At 44.7% G+C, this 19634-nt stretch overlaps 1 protein-coding gene across 3 annotated transcripts in view; it reads right to left on the minus strand.

The window, feature by feature from the left end:
- Nucleotides 1–12762: 12762 nt before the first annotated feature.
- efcab11 (EF-hand calcium binding domain 11) overlaps nt 12763–19634 on the minus strand; it is a 93435-nt gene continuing 86563 nt past the window's right edge. For all 3 annotated transcript variants that reach the window (XM_029729399.1, XM_029729398.1, XM_029729397.1), the window contains one exon: nt 12763–13570. In XM_029729399.1, coding sequence (XP_029585259.1) covers nt 13489–13570 — 82 coding nt within the window. In that variant the 3' untranslated portion in view covers nt 12763–13488. The remainder of the gene's footprint in view (nt 13571–19634) is intronic.

Below are 19634 nucleotides of genomic sequence, written 5' to 3' on the forward strand. Positions count from 1 at the left end.
ACGGTCGTTAAGACACTAACAGCTTACAGACGGTCGGCAATTAAGGTCAGAATTATGAAAATTTAGGACACTAAAGAGACCCATCTACTGACTCTGAAAAACACCAAAAGAAAGATGCCCAGGGTCCCCGCTCATCTGTGTGAATGTGCCTTAGGCATGCTGCAAGGAGGCATAAGGACTGCAGATGTGGCAAGGGCAATAAATTGCAATGTCTGTGAGACGCTTAAGACAGCGCTACAGGGAGACAACAGACAGCTGATCATCCTTGCAGGGGCAAACCACATGTAACAACACCTGCACAGGATCAGTACATCACACCTGTGGGACAGGTACAGGATGGCAACAACTACTGCCCGAGTTACAACAGGAACACACAATCCCTCCATCAGGGCTCAGACTGTCCACAATAGACAGAGAGGCTGGACTGAGGGCTTGTTGTCATTTATTTTATTCAGCAAGTCAGTTAAGAACAAACTATTATTTTCAATGATGGCCTAGGTTTAACTGCCTTGTTCAGGGGCAGAACGATAGATACCTAGTCAGCTCAGGGATTCGATCTTGCAACCTTTCGGTTACAAGCCCAACGCTCTAACCACTAGGCTACCTACTGCCCCAGTAAGGCAGATCCTCACCAGACATCACTGGCAACAATGTTGCCTATGGACACCAACCCACTGTAGCTGGACCAGACAGGACTGGCAAAAAGTGCTCTCCACTGACGAGTCGCGGTTTTGTCTCACAAGGGGTGATGGTCGAATTCGCGTTTATCGTCGAAGGAATGAGCGTTACACCGAGACCTGTACTCTGGAGCGGGATCGATTTGGAGGTGAAGGGTCCGTCATGGTCTGGGGCGGTGTGTCACAGCATCATCAGTCTGAGCTTGTTGTCATTGCAGGCAATCTCAACGCTGTGCATTACAGGGAAGACATCCTCCTTCCTCATGTGGTACCCTTCCTGTAGGCTCATCCTGACATGACCTTCCAGCATGACAATGCCACCAGCCATACTGCTCATTTTGTGCATGATTTCCTGCAAGACAGGAATGTCAGTGTTCTGCAGTGGCCAGCGAAGAGCCCGGATCTCAATCCCATTGAGCATGTCTGGGACCAGTTGGATCGAAAGGTGAGGACTAGGGCCACTCCCCCCAGAAATGTCCAGGAACTTGCAGGTGCCTTGGTGGAAGAGTGGGGTAACATCTCACAGCAAGAACTGGAAAATCTGGTGCAGTCAATGAGGAGGAGATGCACTGCAGTACTTAATGCAGCTGGTGGCCACACCAGATACTGACTTTTACTTTTGATTTTGACCCCCCTTTGTTCAGGGACACATTATTCAATTTCTGTTAGTCACATGTCTGTGGAATTTGTTCAGTTTATGTCTCAGTTGTTTAATCTTGTTATGTACATACAATATATTTATATATTTACACATGTTAAGTTTGCTGAAAATGAACACAGTTGACAGTGAGAGGACTTTTCTTTTTTTGCTGAGTTTATCTTAGATTGTAGGACGGCCGGGGTGCTAAACATATCCCAATTTAGGTCACCTAACAGTATAAACTCTGAAGATAGATGGGTGGCAATCAATTCACATATGGTGTCCAGGGCAAGGCTGGGGGCTGAGGGGGGTCTATAACAAGCGGCAACAGTGAGAGACTTATTTCTGGAAAGGTGGATTTTTAAAAGTAGAAGCTCAAACTGTTTTGGCACAGACCTGGATAGTATGACAGAACTCTGCATGCTATCTCTGCAGTAGATTGCAACTCCGCCCCCTTTGGCGGTTCTATCTTGACGGAAAATGTTGTAGTTGGAAATTTCTGAATTTTTGGTGGTCTTCCTAAGCCAGGGTTCAGACACAGCTAAGACATTAGGGAGGAGGCTTCTGATGTTAACATGAATGAAACCAAGGCTTTTATGGTTACAGAAGTCAACAAATGAGAGCGCCTGGGGAGTAGGTGTGATGCTGGGGGCAACAGGGCCTGGGTTAACCTCTACATCCCCAGAGGAACAGAGGAGGAGTAGGATAAGGATACAGCTCAAGGCTATAAGAACTGGTCGTCTAGTGCGTTGGGAACAGAGAATAAAAGGGGCAGATTTATGGGCGTGGTAGAATAGATTCAGGGCATAATGTACAGACAAGGGTATGGTAGGATGTGAGTACAGTGGGGTAAACCTAGGCATTGAGTGACGATGAGAGAGCTTGCATCTCTGGAGACACCAGCTAAGCCAGGTGAGGTCTCCCTATGTGTGGGGTGTGTGACAAAAGAGCTAAGGCATGTTGAGCTGGCCTAGGGGCTCTACAGTGAAATAAAACAATAACTAACTGAAACAGCAGAAGACGAGGCATATTGACATTAGAGAGAGGCATGTGTAGCCGAGTGATCATCGTGTCCAATGAGCAGTAATAGGTGAGACCGGGAGCCGTTCGGGTTGTCATTCTCTCACTGTCAGAAAGCTAGCGGGCCGCGCTAGCAGATGGGTCTTCGGTGACATTGCAACGGAAAAGCTTGTTGAAACCACATCGATTACGATTACGTTGGCAGACCAGTCGTGATGGATCGGCGGGGCTCCGTGTCGGCAATAAAGGGTCCAGGCCAATTGGCAAGACAGGTATTGAAGCCCATGAATTAGCGGGTATACTCTTCGGCTAGCCGGGAGATGGGCCTAGCTTGAGGCTAGCTCAAGGCTAACTGGTGTTTGCTTCGGGACAGAGGCGTTATCCAGCAGCAGCCACTCGATTGCAGCTAGCTAGCTGCGATGATCCGGTGTAATGGCCCAGAGCTTGCGACAGGAACCTGGTGATGTGATGGAGAAAAGCAGTCCGATATGCTCTGGGTTGATATCGCGCTGTGCAATACCTGCGCTGTGCAGGTATTGACCGAGCTAAAGCTGGCTGGTGACCGAGCTAAAGGTGAAGACCGCTAGCCGTGGCTAACAGTGACTACTAGCTAGTTAGCTGGCTAGCTGCTGATGGAGGTTCCATCAGGGTAGCCTAGTGGTTAGAGCGTTGGGCTAGTAACCAAAAGGTTGCAAGTTCAAATCCTTGAGCTGACAAGGTACAAATCTGTTGGTCTGCCCCTGAACAAGGCAGTTAACCCACTGTTCCTAGGCTGTCATTGAAAATAAGAATTTGTTCTTAACTGACTTGCCTAGCTAAATAAAGGTCAAATAAATAAAACATATAAAAATAGCAGATTTGTACCACATTGGGTGAGGCGGGTTGCAGGAAAGCATATTTAGATCGTAGGTGGAAAGTGAGATAAAGAAAAAAAACGATGAGACAGACTATTTACATGGGACAAGACAAACACACGTCCGACTGCTACGCCATCTTGGATGAGTAGGTGTTCTAAAACTTTTGACCAGTAGTGTATGTCACTATTAATGGTTGAATCATTGGTACAGTATTAGCCACATTTTTCACCAGATGTAATGCAACATTTCTCTCTCTCTCTCTTCCCACCTCCCAGTCATGCTTCCCTGAGCTGAACCCCTCAGAGCCCAGAACATCTGCATCGAACATACACCGCTCTGGGTTGTCAGGGAGCTGCTGCCTTTGATCTGAGCATCTCACACAGGTCAGATCATCAGACAGTGAGCGACAGGAATGTGCGGTGTTGGGGTCAAAATAGAAAACGGTATATTGTATACATGTATGCATGTCTCATGGTATTGGCCTATCAATTAACGCCATTCATCAATATTGTACCGGTCAAGAGGTTCGGCCCTCTTGGCGTAACGGTTAAGGTGTTGGCTTGACAGTTGCTAGTCCCGCTCGGGGCTACAATATTCTCCATTGTACTCACTATGTTAGACAATCCCCTGCATCTTCTCCCAGACTCTGAACTGCAGGTTGCACAGGTATTTGGTCATGTCTATCAGCGCTCACTGAGCCCAGCTGTGGAGTCCAGCAATCATTTGGCCTCCCTTGATAAAAAAAATTATAAAATAATTGGCCAATCAACGTTGAGCTGGGCTGGCGCAACAAAACACCCACCAAGTGAGGCCAGTTTGGATTTGGCTTCACCCCAATCCAATCACATCCTAAGCAAAACGTCATTTTCGTTTCTGGTCTGCTTGTGTTGATGTGCTGCAGTAGCTAGTTTAGTAAATCGGCCCTTCCTAAGCCATAGATGGAGATGGGGATTTGGTTTTGATTTAAATATCTGTACAGGCCAATGATTATGACGGCGATTCTGATCTAACCGTAAATTAATATGCTGTGCCCCTGCCTGAGACGACTGAAGTTCAATATGTAGCCTAGCCCGTTTAGGCTGACGTTAACGAGCTATTTACTTACTTGGCTTGGCTTCCTCAGTGATTTTACCCACGCACCACTACTGAGTGAACAACACGTGAACAATAGAAACCTTTGAAATTGAGAATCAGGAAAAACAACCAGTTTTGTTTTCTCGCCCACCTCTGGATATATCCCTTCATCCAATAGCAGCGTCAACATCATATGAAGTAAAACATTTTTTGAATCAAGGGTGGAACATGGAAATCTGACAACACAAGTAATTAATTGTTTCTTGTTTCTTGAGTTACCTGAAGAGGGCTTACTTCAAGCAATAGCCATTACAATATTCAGCTCACAAGATAATATTAACCATAATGTTGTAGGTTATTCAGTGTGTCCCGCCACCCGCCAACCCCTCTTTACGCTACTGCTACTCTCTGTTTATCATATATGCATAGTCACTTTAACCATATCTACATGTACATACTACCTCAATCAGCCTGACTAACCGGTGTCTGTATGTAGCCTCGCTACTGTATATAGCCTCGCTACTGTTTTTCAACTGTTGTTTTTATTTCTTTACTTACCTATTGTTCACCCAATACCTTTTTTGCACTATTGGTAAGAGCATGTAAGTAAGCATTTCACTGTAAGGTCTACCTACACCTGTTGTATTTGGCGCACGTGACAAAGAAACTTTGATTTGATTTATCTAACATAGCTGGTTCATATTTGTCCATGCAAGCATTTTAGCCAGGTAGCCTATGACAACAAACATTCAAGCGTACTGTATGACAGAGCCATAAACCGTTTTGCCAACAGGAAAGAGAGGAGGATGGCATTGGCATTCAACTAGTCTACAAGTATGGGGAGTCAAAAAATAAAAAATACTTGCACGCACACACACACACACAGACAGAATTCCGTACCATGGACAGCCATATGATATTTAGCAACATTGATTGGACTAAATTGTTTTGGATAACTTTAAGTTTGTTTTCAGTGTATTAATCTAAGCATATATAGCCTTGTTGATTTGATTATGTTTAATTGTTTAAGTTGAAATGGCGCTGAAATATGAAGTTGAATTTATTCCACCACCGTGCGACTTGACTTTTTGTGGTTACGGCCTTATCGTATATCACCCTGGGGTATAAACCAATGGGTCGTAGAGCAAACAACGCAATTATCAAAACATAGGTTGTAATATGGATTTTGTACTTACTTGGCTGGGCTTCCTCAGTGATTTTACCCACGCACCACTGCTGAGTGAACAACACGTGAACAATAGAAACCTTTGAAATTGAGAATCAGGAAAAACAACCAGTTTTGTTTTCTCTCCCACCTCTGGATATATCCCTTCATCCAATAGCAGCGTCAACATCATATGAAGTAAAACATTTTTTGAATCAAGGGTGGAACATGGAAATCTGACAACACAAGTAATGACTTATTTCTTGAGTTACCTGAAGAGGGCTTACTTCAAGCAATAGCCATTACAATATATTTAGCTTTGGAAACTCAGCACATCATATTCAACTCACAAGAGAATATTAACCGTAATGTTGTAGGTTATTCAGTATAATATGACAAATATTACACATAGCAATCATAAATTAATCTCCTAAGCACTAGTATCACTGCACATACTGTGGAAGTGTTGCTTCGTTGTTCAATCTGAGTAAATTGTTCAATAAATTGCACATGGTTTGTAAATAATATGAATAATAGTATATTCAGATTTATAAATCCACCCACTGCTACATGTCACCATTCATGGTTTAATCATTATTACAGTATTAGCCTAGTTGTTCTCTCACAGATGTGTCGATGTGTTGTTAGCATGACCAGCAGATCCAATATCCTACGTCTCTCAGTAAACGTGTCTTTATGGGTGAAGGTGAGTGTCATGTCCAAAGGAAGGTAACCTAGCCTAGAGGCGAGCCAGCGACCGGAGGGTTGTCAGTTCGAATCCCGGGTCCGACAGGAAAACTCTGGCGGGTTGCTGGTATCTAATCCTATATGCCATCGCCTGCCGTTGTGCTTTTAAGCAAGGCACTTAATTCCCCGCGACAACAGGTCCCCTGCACCTCTCCAAAACCTGTCTGTATATGTGGATGTATATATGTGTATCTTTCGGAGAGGTTGGGTCAAGAGGTCAAATTTCAGTTGGACCTTGTGTGGCATTGACCAATAAAGTGATTTCATCTTAAAGTCGTAGAAGGACACCTCCCTCCTATTGTAGTCCAGATGCCCTCTGATAGGATTAAATGCATAGAAATCTAATGAATAGACCTGGAGTCCCCATTCAAGTCAATGTTTTGTCCGTTCTATGCATTCTATTTGTATGCATTTAATCCAATCCGACAGGCAAAATCCAGAAAACTTTTGAAAAACTGGGCCCTGGGGTGTACTCTTTAGAGAGAGGATCTTACTTCCTAATGCTTCATACTTTTTTTTCACGGTTCAAATACGCTATAGCCAAAATTCAATACTTTGGTCCTGACTTGATCTCTCCCTTCCTGTCGACTGACTCTTTGACCACTCCCACACTCCAGCGAAGGTGGTCACCCTACCTCCGCCTTCCAGCTGTGCTTCCCTGAGCTGAACCCCTCAGAGCCCAGAACATATGCATAGAACATACAACGCTCTGGGTTGCCTGTGGCCTAAGCATCTCACACTGGTCAGATCATCGAAAAGATAGACATGCATGTGCGGTGTTGGGTCGGGAATCACAGGGGCTAAAAAACCAACAAGAGTCATTTTGTATGAAAAATGCATGTCACAATAATAAACCTTCCAGTTAACTCAACATGAATATGTACATCGTAATCCATCTCACTGTGTTTTACAATCTCCGTCTTTTCCCCAGACTCTGAACTTCAGGTTTCCCAGGTGTTTGGTGACATCTATCAGCGCTCCTGAGACCAGCTGTGGATCCTGTAGTGTGCACTGGACATTCATGAGTTAGTGCTGCAGTGGGGTTGGATTGAGAACCTCATAGGCTGCGTTTACACAGGCAGCCAAATTCTGATCTTTTTCCCACTATTTGGTCTTGTGACTAACCACATTAGATCTTTTCACATCAGATCTTTTTCAGAGCTGATCTGATTGGTCAAAAGAATTGGGCTGCCTGTCTAAACACAGCCAAAGAAGGAGACAAGAGGCAACATACTAACCTTTTCATGATGGTCTTGAAGTTCTTTAACGCATCATATGAAAACCTGTTATTATTGGGTAAAGATGTCATATGTACAGTAGGTAGTATTTTGTTTCCTAACATCGTCCTCTATCGGCAGAATAAAATCCCCCTGATCAAAAAACTTCAGTCCCAGTGTGAGGCTGTGACATAGAGATAGAGCGAGCCCCGAAGTGATCCGCACTTTACCTCTCAACAGGTGAGTCAGTGGAGAATGGAATTGAGTCTGGTTAGACAGGTAAATCATATTGTGTGGGTGGGTGGAGTGAGGGTATTAGTGTGTCTGATTCGTGTAGACTGAGGGAGTTAACAGAAGGAATGGAACACTCCCTCCCTCTCTCGTCAGGTGGACGAGTGTTGAAGGGAGAGAAGAGAGGGTAGCACTGACACTGTGTAGCAGCTAGCCGGTAGGGCAGATACAGGTAGAGAGAGAAAGAGAGGGAGAGAATAACAGTGACTGTCTGCATCCCATATTGCACCCTAATGACAATATAGTGCACTACTTTTGACCATGACCTTTAGGGCTCTGGTCATAAGCAGTGCGGCATTATACTGTATAAAGAACAGGGTGTCATTTGGGACGCAATCTATGTAGCAAGGAATATGTAGAGTGGAAGGCAGAGAAGGAGAGCAAGAGAGTCGCAGTGACACTGTAGCAGCTAGCAGGTATAGAGAGCAAGGTCCCTCATTTGTATCTGCCACAGCTGATTAATGAGATCTCGTCCTCTCCCCATTCTCTCCTTCTCCCCCCCTCCCCTCCCCTCCTAGTTGTCCCTCGCGCCGCTCCTCTCCCAGGCCTCATTTACATTCGGATGGTGGGAGAGAGTGAAAGAGAAGAGTACATGGATGGTAGGGTACACCACTGACAGACAGGAGCGATGGCTCCATTTAGGGGCCCTATAGAGAGGAACACCGCAACAACACACAATACAAGTGTGAGAGAGTACGTGTGTGTTACGAACTGAGAATTCTTCTGTACAGTACATTGTCAGTGTGCATGTATGAGTGTATGAGAGTAGTTTTCTTTGTGTTTAAAAGGAAAAAAGGAAAGTGCGTGTATTATGTTAGTTCTTGAGAGTATTCACGTGTATTTTGTGCGTACGTGACTGTTCACCTCCCTCTAAGTGTGTAGGACTGTATGTCGAGAGAGAGCAGCTTGGGTCAAGTGCAAGCGGGTCAAACTGCTGACTCATCTCAACACCTCCAGGGACTTTACATAGCTTACTGTGTTGTACACACACACACACACACACACATTCTCACACACACACACACACACACACACACACACACACACACACACACACACACACACAGGAAGTACAACCAGTCAGAGCCAATCAGCCAATTAGTAGCATACATTCATGTACTTCTCTCCCTCCCTCTCTGTGTCGTGGCTCTGTCGTGTTAGCCCAACATGCTGACTCATCGGATAGATTTATATAGAGCATGTGGTTTTACGGCAGCAATAGCACTGCGACTATTGATACTGTAGGTAGGAAGGGAACATTGGCTGGGAAGAGAATCAAATGGAACTAGAGCCGCAATAAGAAAGTGTGAGGCTCACATAGACACTACTATAACATAACATTATAACATATTTAACAAGTGAATAATGTTTTAAATCAGCCACTAGATAAAACGGACTTTGCTTATTCACATTCTCCATTCAAATACAGAACCCACAGCCAGGACTCTAAACAAAAACAACAAAAAAAAAATCACTGGTAGCACTGGTGGTCCTAACTTCGAAAAGTACAAAATGTAGGAGCACCAGAAAAGTAGATTTTTTTCAATTGATTGAGATAGACATATAGCCTACATTGAGCATATAGAAATCCTACTTACTTTGGAAGCACATCTCTGGAGGAAGATATCACTTTTCCTTTCTTTCTGTGTCACCAAATGTTCGCATTTACTGGCAAAGTTACCATGTTGCCAGTAGGACTGCACGATATGGGCTAAAAATCTCATTGCGATTTTTTTACTGTTGGAATCATAGAAATAGAATGATTATTTTAATTCTATGGTTGGTGTTGTTTGGCATGACAACAAACGAAAAGGCCAGGTAGGAGTTATGACAGGGTAGGAACCAGTGTTGTTCAGTGTTTCCCAGTGGACCATAATCAAATTTGAATAAATGTTGCATTTAGAGAATTTTTTGAGAATATGCCATCTGATTCAGAACATGCTGATCTACACACCACCACTGGTAACAACATGTATTAGAGCTAACGTTTGCTTTGCCCTAGCTAGTGCTTTTAGCTAAATGGCATTTAGCTAGCCAGCTAGCTAATTAGTGATTAGCGATTAGCATTATTTTAGGCCATGCCAGCTTCCTTAGACTAACTCATTTGCGTTATAATAGAATAACAGAGAAAACATGTGAATTCATATTTAGAAGCAACATAGATACAGCATCGTTATTGTTTTGGAAGAATATGTTAAGTTCATGCTGGGAGAATAAACATTGACTGTCCAACTCACATCAAATACCGTGGATTGATGGCAGCCTCGGGAAGCTGAAGGAGAGAAATGCTGCTTATAAACACGGCAAGGTGACCGGAGACAATTGCATGGTTAAACAGTACATACACGGCCTATGCAGATCGATCAAGATGGCTCGACTTAAGTATAGGGACAAAGTGTAGGAGCAATTCAGCGGGTCGGATACGAGGCGTATGTGGCACGGCCTTCTAACGATCACAGATTACAAAAAGAAAGCCAGTCACGTCGCGGACACCAACGACGCCCTACCGGACAAGCTAAACACCTTTTTCCTCACACTTCAAGCATAACGAATCTGAGCTGCCGAGGAGAACAACAACGAGGGCTACGTGCGTACGGTCTCCACGAAGGATGTATGGAAGTCATTCAAACGTGTTAAGGCTGTCAGACCAGACGGCATCCCTAGCCGCACCCTCAGAGCATGTGCAGATCAGCTGGCTGTTGTTTTTTTGGAAACGTTCAATCTCTCGATAGCTCAGGCCATTATCCCCACCTGCTTCAACATGTCCACTATCATCCCTGTGCCCAAGAAAGAGAAAGTAACTGAACGGAACAACTACCAACCCGTAGCACTCACTTCTGTCTTAATGAAGTGCATCGAGAGGCTAGTCAAAGATTACATCACCTCTTCCCTCCCCGACACACTCAACTCACTCCAATTTGCCTACCGCCCCAACAGATCCACGGAAGACACAATCTCAATTGCACCACCTGGACAAGAGGAATGCATATGTGATACCATAGTGCCCTCTAAGCTTACCACTAAACTCCTCCCTAGACTTTCTGACAGACCACACCCAGGTGGTGAAGGTAGGCAACATTACCTCCTCCACACTGACGCTCAACACACTGATCCTCAACACTCCCTGTATACTACCGACTGCGTAGCCTCACACAGTTCCGACTTCATCAAGTTCGCTGACCGCACGACAGCAGTAGACCTGATTAACAACAACGACGAGACGGCCTACAGGGAGGAGGTAGGCACTCTGACGGTGTGGTGCCAAGTAAACAGTCACTCCTTCAACATCAGCAAAACAAAGGAGTTGTTTGTGGACTTCAGGAGGAACAGGGCTGTGCATGCCTCCAAACCTCATTAACCGTGGAGACGGTCAAAAACTTCCAAGTTCCTCGGCGTACACATCTCCGAGGAGCTGAAATGTTCAAAGCACACGGACACCGTGGGGAAGAAGGCACGACAGCGACTCTTAACATCAGGAGGCTGAAGAAATTCGGCCTGTCCCGAGGGCCCTCAGTGTTCTACCGGATCACCATCGAGCACATACTGTTGGGCTGCATCAGCCTGGTATGGCAACTCTACCACCGCTGACCACAAGGCAATACAGAGGATGGTATGCTCTGCCGAACGCACCATTGGGGGTGCACACTGCCTTTCCTCCAGGACACATACAACACCAGGTGTCACAGGAAGGCCAAGAAGATCATCAGGGACCTCAGCCACCCGAGCCACGTTCTCCCCGCTTCCATCCCTCAGACGCCGGCAGGACAGGAGCATCATGGCTAAAACTAAGACTGGCCAATAGCGTCGACCCCAAGACCATCAGGCTGCTGAAGACACCACTATTCAGCTACCTGCTCCCCCTGTCCCATCCTACCCCCCCCCCCCCCCCCCAACCACACCGATGGACATTTATCAAGCTGAATAGACCACTACTCCTTTTTTAAAATTGGGTTTTTAGTCACACTGGTGCTCCCAAAATAAAACTCCAGGTCACACAGCAAAATACTGTCACATATGCAACCACATTTGTCCCACTTTAGAGCCCCACCTCCCTGGCCTGGCCTTGGGCCCAGCTGAAATGTGTTTGGCCTGCTGTTTGGTTGTTGGTGGCTAGGCTAGGCTAACAGGTTCTGTTGGATGGGAAAAGCACAGAAAACAGCACAAAGCACCAGTTTATCCAACAGTGGGTTGGCATGGGCAGTAGACAAGAGGAGAGAGGGATGGATGGAAAGAGTTTTGAGGAATGGCCAAATAAAAAGACACAAAGACCCCTAACCCAGCCAGACAGAGCCGGTCTGTGCTGTGGTTTCAGCCAAGTCAGTGTCCTGCAACAGCAGCACAATAAACCAGCATGCATCCTTCCCTGCCTCCTACCCATGCCAAACCTCTGCTACTATCATCTCGGCCTCTTTTTCTCTTTCTCCCCATTTCTGTAGCTAGATCTGTTCCTCTCTCCCGTGTTTCTCTCCATCTTTTCCTCTCTCCCTGTTCATGTCTCTGTATCAGTTCCATTCTCCTTCTCTACCTCATCTTTATCCCCCGCCGTCCTCGCTCCCTCTCTCTCTCTCTCTCTCCGTAACCCGATGTTGTGTAGAATGAATGGGAGGATTGGTTTAATCCAGTAAGAGAGTGGATTAAAGTGTCTTGTCCCAGTACGTATCGGATGCAGCTACCGCTGCTTCCTCAAGATGAGACGGAGGCAGGATTAGACAATTACTCTATTTGATTAAACAACTGCTTGATTATATTTCCCTTCAAGTCCATTTCCTTATTTCGCAGCCCCCTGAGTCCTCTTTGATGGATACATGAAACAAACTAATGTGTGTGAGTGAGAGTAATTGAGTGTGTGTGTGTGCTAGAGAGAGACTTGTGGGTGTGTTTGTATACAAGTGTGTAAGACTGTTTGTGTTTAAACAACAATGTATGTGTGTTCATATGAGAGTGCATGTAAGCTTTTGACTGTGTGTGTATGTGTGTGTGTGTGTGTGTATCCCTTTGACTGTGTGTGTATGCATTTGTATGCCGTGTGTGCACTTGCGCCTCTCTGCGTCACACAGATCCAATACTCGGGTACTTTGATTACAAAAACAAATTAATCTTTATTCAGACGGGAGTGCCATCGTCGTAAATCTCTCCAGAACACAAACATTGTATTTACAGTCCTGTAATTGGCGGGAACAAGAAGAGCGCTGGCAAATCCCCTCTGGAGCAGCAGCCCTGGGTCCTGTTCATCAGGCACCAAATGTACTGAAACCTGGGAGGGACTACCTGAACATGTCAAATAAGCGATTTTTTGGATGTTCCATTGCAATGTGTTTTACTACTTTGTGCACTAATGAATATGACCCTGTTCACCGGGGCTTTATAATACAAAGAAGCTATGCAGGCGCAGCTAGGGCCGTCCTGGAGCCCTGCCTGATTAAAAATCCAATATTATTACTACCATGGGTAATATTCAATTTGGATGCAACCTACCCCTTCATCCCTTCTCCCCTCTCTCTCCCTCCCCCTCTTTCTCAGATGGAAGTACATTTGGGAGAGCAGGGGATTATGGGATGGGACCTGCTTAATGGGGTTTAGAGAGAGAGAGACAGAGAGCAAGGAGGGGGTAAAAAGGGAGACAGAGGTGGCTGGGTCACTGGTTCTCGGTCAAAGTAGCAGAGGTGGCACAGAAATCACGTCAACAGTGGGCTCCAAAATGCATTCTGCACAAGTTGTTCCATAGTTGATTTTTATTAGACGTTGGCCAGAACGAAGCTGTCCAGTCCAGGGAGGAGAGGAATGGCGTGTCCACTCTCAGTTAGCTGTTGGCCTGTCCATAGCTGATGACACACTCAAAGTCTCTGAAGCTCACGTGGCCATCACTATCCTGGTCTGCCAGCCTGTAAGAGAGACAAATAACACCATTAGAGGAGAGGGGCGGGGAAGAGATGGGAGAGGAGATGAGGGGGGAAAAGAGGAGGACAGAAGGAGAGGAGAGAAGAGAGGAGAAGAAGCAGCCAGTTGTCCAAAGTTGGTTTTTATTCTATACCCCTGGAGAGCACAGCTAGTCAGCCACGGTACAGCCAAGCTCTGGCACACTGGCTCCTAGCACCACAGGCCTTTTACAATGGTCCTATTACTCTGTTCTATATCCATAAAATAGCAGTTTTACAAACACATTGAAACACACACACACACACACAATCACACCAGAGGATGAGCCACTCCACTCCAGAGCCAGTGTATGAAGAAGTCGCCACAGCAAATTGAATCATGTCAATGGAGAAATTACAGTACAATAGACCTGACTCTCTCTCTATTTCTCTTTCTTCACATCTCTCATCCCCTCCCCGGGCTCTCTCTCTCCTCCATGTCGCTCTGCCACACACACCTTCTCTCCCTCTGTGTGATCTCGCCATTCCTTGGCTGTGCAGAGTGTGCGTGTAAACACAGCAGCTGTGTGGAGATGAGGATCAACAGGGAGGAGAATTAGAGCAGCATTAAACAGCCAGCCAGTGGAAAATCACACTTCCTCCTCCTTCCTGTGTCTCATCGTCTCACTCTACTAACCAAAGCTCTAACGGGGGCTCTAAATGAGAGCACTGTGAGGATCCAATTTGGACTCTACTGCAGGGGGTCTATCTGTATTGTAGAAGAGGGTTAGATAGTGTGACACCCCCATTCACAGCCCATTTATCACTCCTCCGCCGCACCCTCTCACCACCAGGGATGTAGTGGAGGGTGAACTTACCTGCTGCGTCATTTCCCGAAATACCTCTTTACCTGGTGGACCTACTGTACACCTGCAACAGCTACTCTGTGAATACAGGGTTTCCCAAACTCGGTCCCGGGGACCCCAGGGGGTGCACATTTAGGTTTTTCCAGAAGCACTACACTACACAGCGGATTAGTGAGGAGTTGATTAGTTTAATCTGCTGTGTAGAGGCCGGCAAAAAACTAAACGTGCACCACCTGGGGTCTCCAGGACCGAGTTTTTGGAAACGCTGCACTGCTACACCTCACATATACCCACCCATCCCTCTTCACCCACTCGTTTCCCTCAAGCCCTCTAAGCTCTGCTAAGAGTGTCTAGAACTGTCTACTATGGTTTAGTAAAGACTATCTGAATCCCTGCAGGAGAGCAATGAAAGACGATAAGAAAGTGACAAAGAGAGAGAGAGAAAGTGATATGGAAAGACAGCGAGAGAAAGAGAGAGATTGATATGGAAAGAGAAGAGCCAGGGAGGGAAAGAGAAGACCAAACAGGGGATACTGATAGACAAAGATGATGAGGGTGAGCCTGAATAACAACACTAAGAGCCCACTTTATGTAGAATTAGATGGAAGACGAGAGAGGATCATGACTTAATGCCTGCGTGCTGCTTGTGTGTTTGGGTATGAGTGTGTGTATGAGTGTGTTAGTGTCATTTAAACAAACCACTTACACAGCGACATTTAAACTGACAGAAGCTACGACCATAATCAAGAACGTATCATTAAGACGTGATTAGTGTGTGTATAATCACACATTTGGAATGCGTGTGTGTGTGTATGTGTGTGTTGACAGTCTAATTAAGGCCTGACACTGACCGTTCTTGAAACCCTGTGTTGTAGTGACAACTATGAAATTACCATTACTGCTCAGGCTGTCAAACACAGAGACTGATAGTGGGTCAGAGAGAGGGGGATGGAAAGGGAAGGGAGCAAGGGGGCTGGATGGAGAGGGGGAAACAGAGTTGGAAGGAGATAGAGAAGGGCGGGGGGGGGGTGGAGAGAAATGTGGTGAAAGAGTGGGATGGGGAGGGAGAGAAAGAGAGTTGAAGAGAGTGAGAGGAAAAAGGTGGTGTGAAAGTCAACTCCTAGAGGGCAACAGAGTCTGCTGCTTTTCATACTTTCCTTTTAATTAGTGAAACCAGGTGTGTGAACTCCCTAGCCAATCAGTGACATTAAGGGATCAACTAAGTGCCAGAGGGAGAGGAGATCCACCTGACAGACCCTGTAGCGTAGCTCCTGGAGGACTTCAGCTTGATACCATCCCTGCTCTAAGTGGTATGAACCTGGGCCTGTGGGCGGGGCTGAATATGTCTCACTCACTCACTGCAGTCAGCTTCCACAAGGGGAGAAAGACAGCAACTCCCAGGGGCCAGTGGAACAAGCAGCCTATGACATCATCAGCATGCACCGGAGGCCCAGGAGCCTTAATCACAGTATTGTCATTGCTCTAAAACAGGAATGGTAACTCCAATCGTCGAGGCCCGGAGTGGTGTCTCAATCCCCCCACCCCCATCCCAAGCAAACACAGCAGATCAAACTAATTGCATTCTAAACCAAAGATTGTGATTTGTTGATTATTGGAGTCAGGTGTGCTAGTTGAGGCTGGGGCAAACTTGTGACACCAGTCAGCCCCCCGGGGACTGGAGTTGGCCATCCCTGCTCTAAAGACACACACTGATCGCGCACACTGATCCCCCCCCACCAAAAAACAGTTTCAACTCCGTCAATGTTGAATAGAGCGGACTCAGTGGTCCAACACTGACTAAAAAGAGAAAGAGAGAAAGACTGCTCAGTAGTTGACTGTTCATTCAGTCCATTACAACTGGTTACACCAGACTGGATCCATTCATACCTAATTACATTATCAGTGTGTGGCAGCTGTGTGTGTGTGTGTGTGTGTGTGTGTGTGTGTGTGTGTGTGTGGAACCCCAATCGGGATATTGATGCTCTCATGAGAGCATCTGCCCCAGTTTCTGGCTGTGCATCACAACACACACACAAGCACGCACACAAAGACACACACACACTTATGGCGTGCAGGAGCCCAGGGTTTCAACCTAGTCAGTCAGTAACTGCCAAAATAAAGGAAACACACCAAAATAAAGTGTCTTAATTAGTGATGCACCGATATGACATTTTTGGCTGATACCGATACCCAATATTTTCCTTGCTCAAAACAACGATACCAATAACCAATATTTAAAATTTGAGCGGCCTTTTAAGTATTCTAATACACACAACGGTCTAAGGCACTGCATCTCAGTGCAAGAGGCGTCACTACAATCCCTGGTTCGAATCCAGGCTGTATCACATCCGGCCGTGATTGGGAGTCCCATAGGGCAGCGCACAATTGGCCCAGCGTCGTCCGGGTTTGGCCGGTGTAGGCCGCCATTGTAAATAACAATATGTTCTTAATTAAAACCTGTTTGGGATAGGGGGCAGTATTGAGAATTTTGAAAAAAATGTGTGCCCATTTTTAACTGCCTCCTACACCAACTCAGAAGCTAGAATATGCATATTATTGTTCAGGTTTGGATAGAAAACACTCTGAATTTTCTAAAACTGTTTGAATGGTGTCTAAGTATAACAGAACTCATATGGCAGTCAAAACCCTGAGACAAATTCTGACAGGAAGTGGATACCTGATGTGTTGAATTACCTTTAAGCCTATGCCATTGAAACACACAGGGGCTTATTAATCATTGAGCACTTCCTATGGCTTCCACTAGATGTCACCAGTCTTTACAAAGTTGTTTGAGTCTTCTACTGTGAGAACTGAACGAACAAGAGCCTTGGAACGGTGGTGGCCGACAAGACTCTGGCGCGCGAGTTCATGTTGGGTACTCTCGTTCCAGTACGTTTTAAAAGAGAATGCAATCGTCCGCCTTGAATATTATTCATGTTCTGGTTGAAAAAGGCCCTAATGATTTATGCTATACAACGTTTGACATGTTTGAATGAACGTAAATATTTTTTCTCCCCTCTTTCATGAAGAGAAGTCCGGCGGGCTTAGATCATGTGCTAACAACACGGAGCTTTTTGGACATAAATTATGAGCTTTTTCGAACAAAACTACATTTGTTATGGACCTGGGATTCCTGGAAGTGACATCTGATGAAGAGAATCAAAGGTAATGGATTATTTACATAGTATTTTCGATTTTAGATCTCTCCAACATGGCGGTTAGTCTGTATCGCAAAGCGTATTTTTCTGGGCGCAGTGCTCAGATTATTGCAAAGTGTGATTTCCCAGTAAGGTTATTTTTAAATCTGGCAATCCGGTTGCGTTCAAGAGATGTAAATCTATAATTCTTTGAATGACAATATAATATTTTACCAATGTTTTCGAATAGTAATTATTTAATTTGTTGTGCTGATTTGACTGGCGGTATTGGAGTGAAAAGATTTCCTCAACATCAACGCCATAGTAAAACGCTGTTTTTGGATATAAATATGAACTTGATAGAACAAAAAATGCATGTATTGTCTAACATAATGTCCTAGGAGTGTCATCTGATGGAGATTGTCAAAGGTTAGTGCATAATTTTAGCTGGTTTTCTGCTTTTGGTGACGCGTGTCTTTGCATTGACAAAACATTACACACAGCTATTTTCAATGTACTGTCCTAACATAATCTAACTTTATGCTTTCGCCGTAAAGCCTTTTTGAAATCGGACAACGTGGTTAGATTAAGGAGATGTTAATCTTTCAAAGGGTGTAAGATAGTTGTATGTTTGAGAAATTTGAATTGTGACATTTAATTGTTTTCAAATTTGGCGCTCTTGATATTTCACCTGTTGTTGATAGGGTGTACCAGGGGTGGGACGCTTGCGTCCCACATAGCCCATAGAGGTTAACTGACTTGCCTAGTTAAATAAAAGGTTACACACACAAGTTATTTTGTTGGCATTTACGTATTTCCCCATTACCAGTAAAACATAATCAAAACCTATTTCTTTCACTTACTTGCTGTGCTGTTTCATTGTTAATTTGTTCAGTCGTTTCATTCTCAACCAGGATTCCATCGCAGCTGCCCCTAAACCATGCTTGAAACTCCGGTTGTAAATTCATTTTTAAAACAATGCCATACACACAATTGTAGGAGAGGTCTTTTTAACAAAAGGACAAAAGTGCTTTCAAAAGTGTTTTGCCTAGATTGCATTAAGAAATGTTGCACGTTGGAAAGATACATCCTGAATGGTAAAGTATAAGCTTTGAATTACACTGAACAAAAATAAGAACGCAACATGTAAAGTGTTGATCCCATGAGCTGAAATAAAAGATCCCAGAAATTTGTGCCTCCTTTCAGGAAACTAGGCGTATGTCGCGCATCACTAGTTTACAGGAGAGACATTTGAACGTAGACATTTATTTGTTTGTGAACTTTCATGTGCCTTAATAACAAACTAGTATGCCATCTGTAAATACGAATAATAATAAAATAAATACGAGCCTAGTTGTTTTAGACATGGAAAAAGTCTGGAACCTTCCCGCTAGCCATGTTTGGCTGAGATAATGGATGGGCTGGACATGCCGAGATGAGTTTGTATTCGTCTGACATGTAGTACGCTTCTGTTTATAACATGAGCTGCTCAGTATGTGTAGTTAATCCTTTCTAACGCAGCTTTTTTTGACATATCATGAAGAACTGCAAGAAACACATCTCCGGATTACATCTTCAAACTAAGGGCAACCATGACATCCGTGACATAGAGGGAAAAGCGCTCATCCATGTCTACGATTAAGACAGTCTAGCTAGCTACATTTTCAGATATACATTTCTATTTTGTCAGAAAGTCAAATTCATTGCAATGTAAAGCGTACTGTTAGAAAGCTCGCTAATGTTAGCTGGCTGGCTCGCTAGCTAATGTTACGTGTATGGTTTGTGTACTAATATTATTCGTATCCCAGAGCCATTTGCATTGCTAGTTATAGCCTAATGTTAGCTAGCTAGCTAACATAGAACCTAATTGGTTAGCTTTAGCCACCTGTAGATTCATACAGGATAGTAGCGTTATGAGTTGGGATTATGGTTCATTGTTTAGCTAGCTAGCTACATGTCTAAACAGAAGACTCCACTATGCAAGTAACCATTTCACTGTACCGTTTATACCTTCTGCATGTGACAAATAAAATGCGATTTTAATTTATATAGTGTGTGTTTACCAGTGACGGTAATGTAACAAATAAC

This window comes from Salmo trutta, chromosome 33, assembly GCF_901001165.1.
Source record: "Salmo trutta chromosome 33, fSalTru1.1, whole genome shotgun sequence".
Taxonomy (NCBI): domain Eukaryota; kingdom Metazoa; phylum Chordata; class Actinopteri; order Salmoniformes; family Salmonidae; genus Salmo; species Salmo trutta.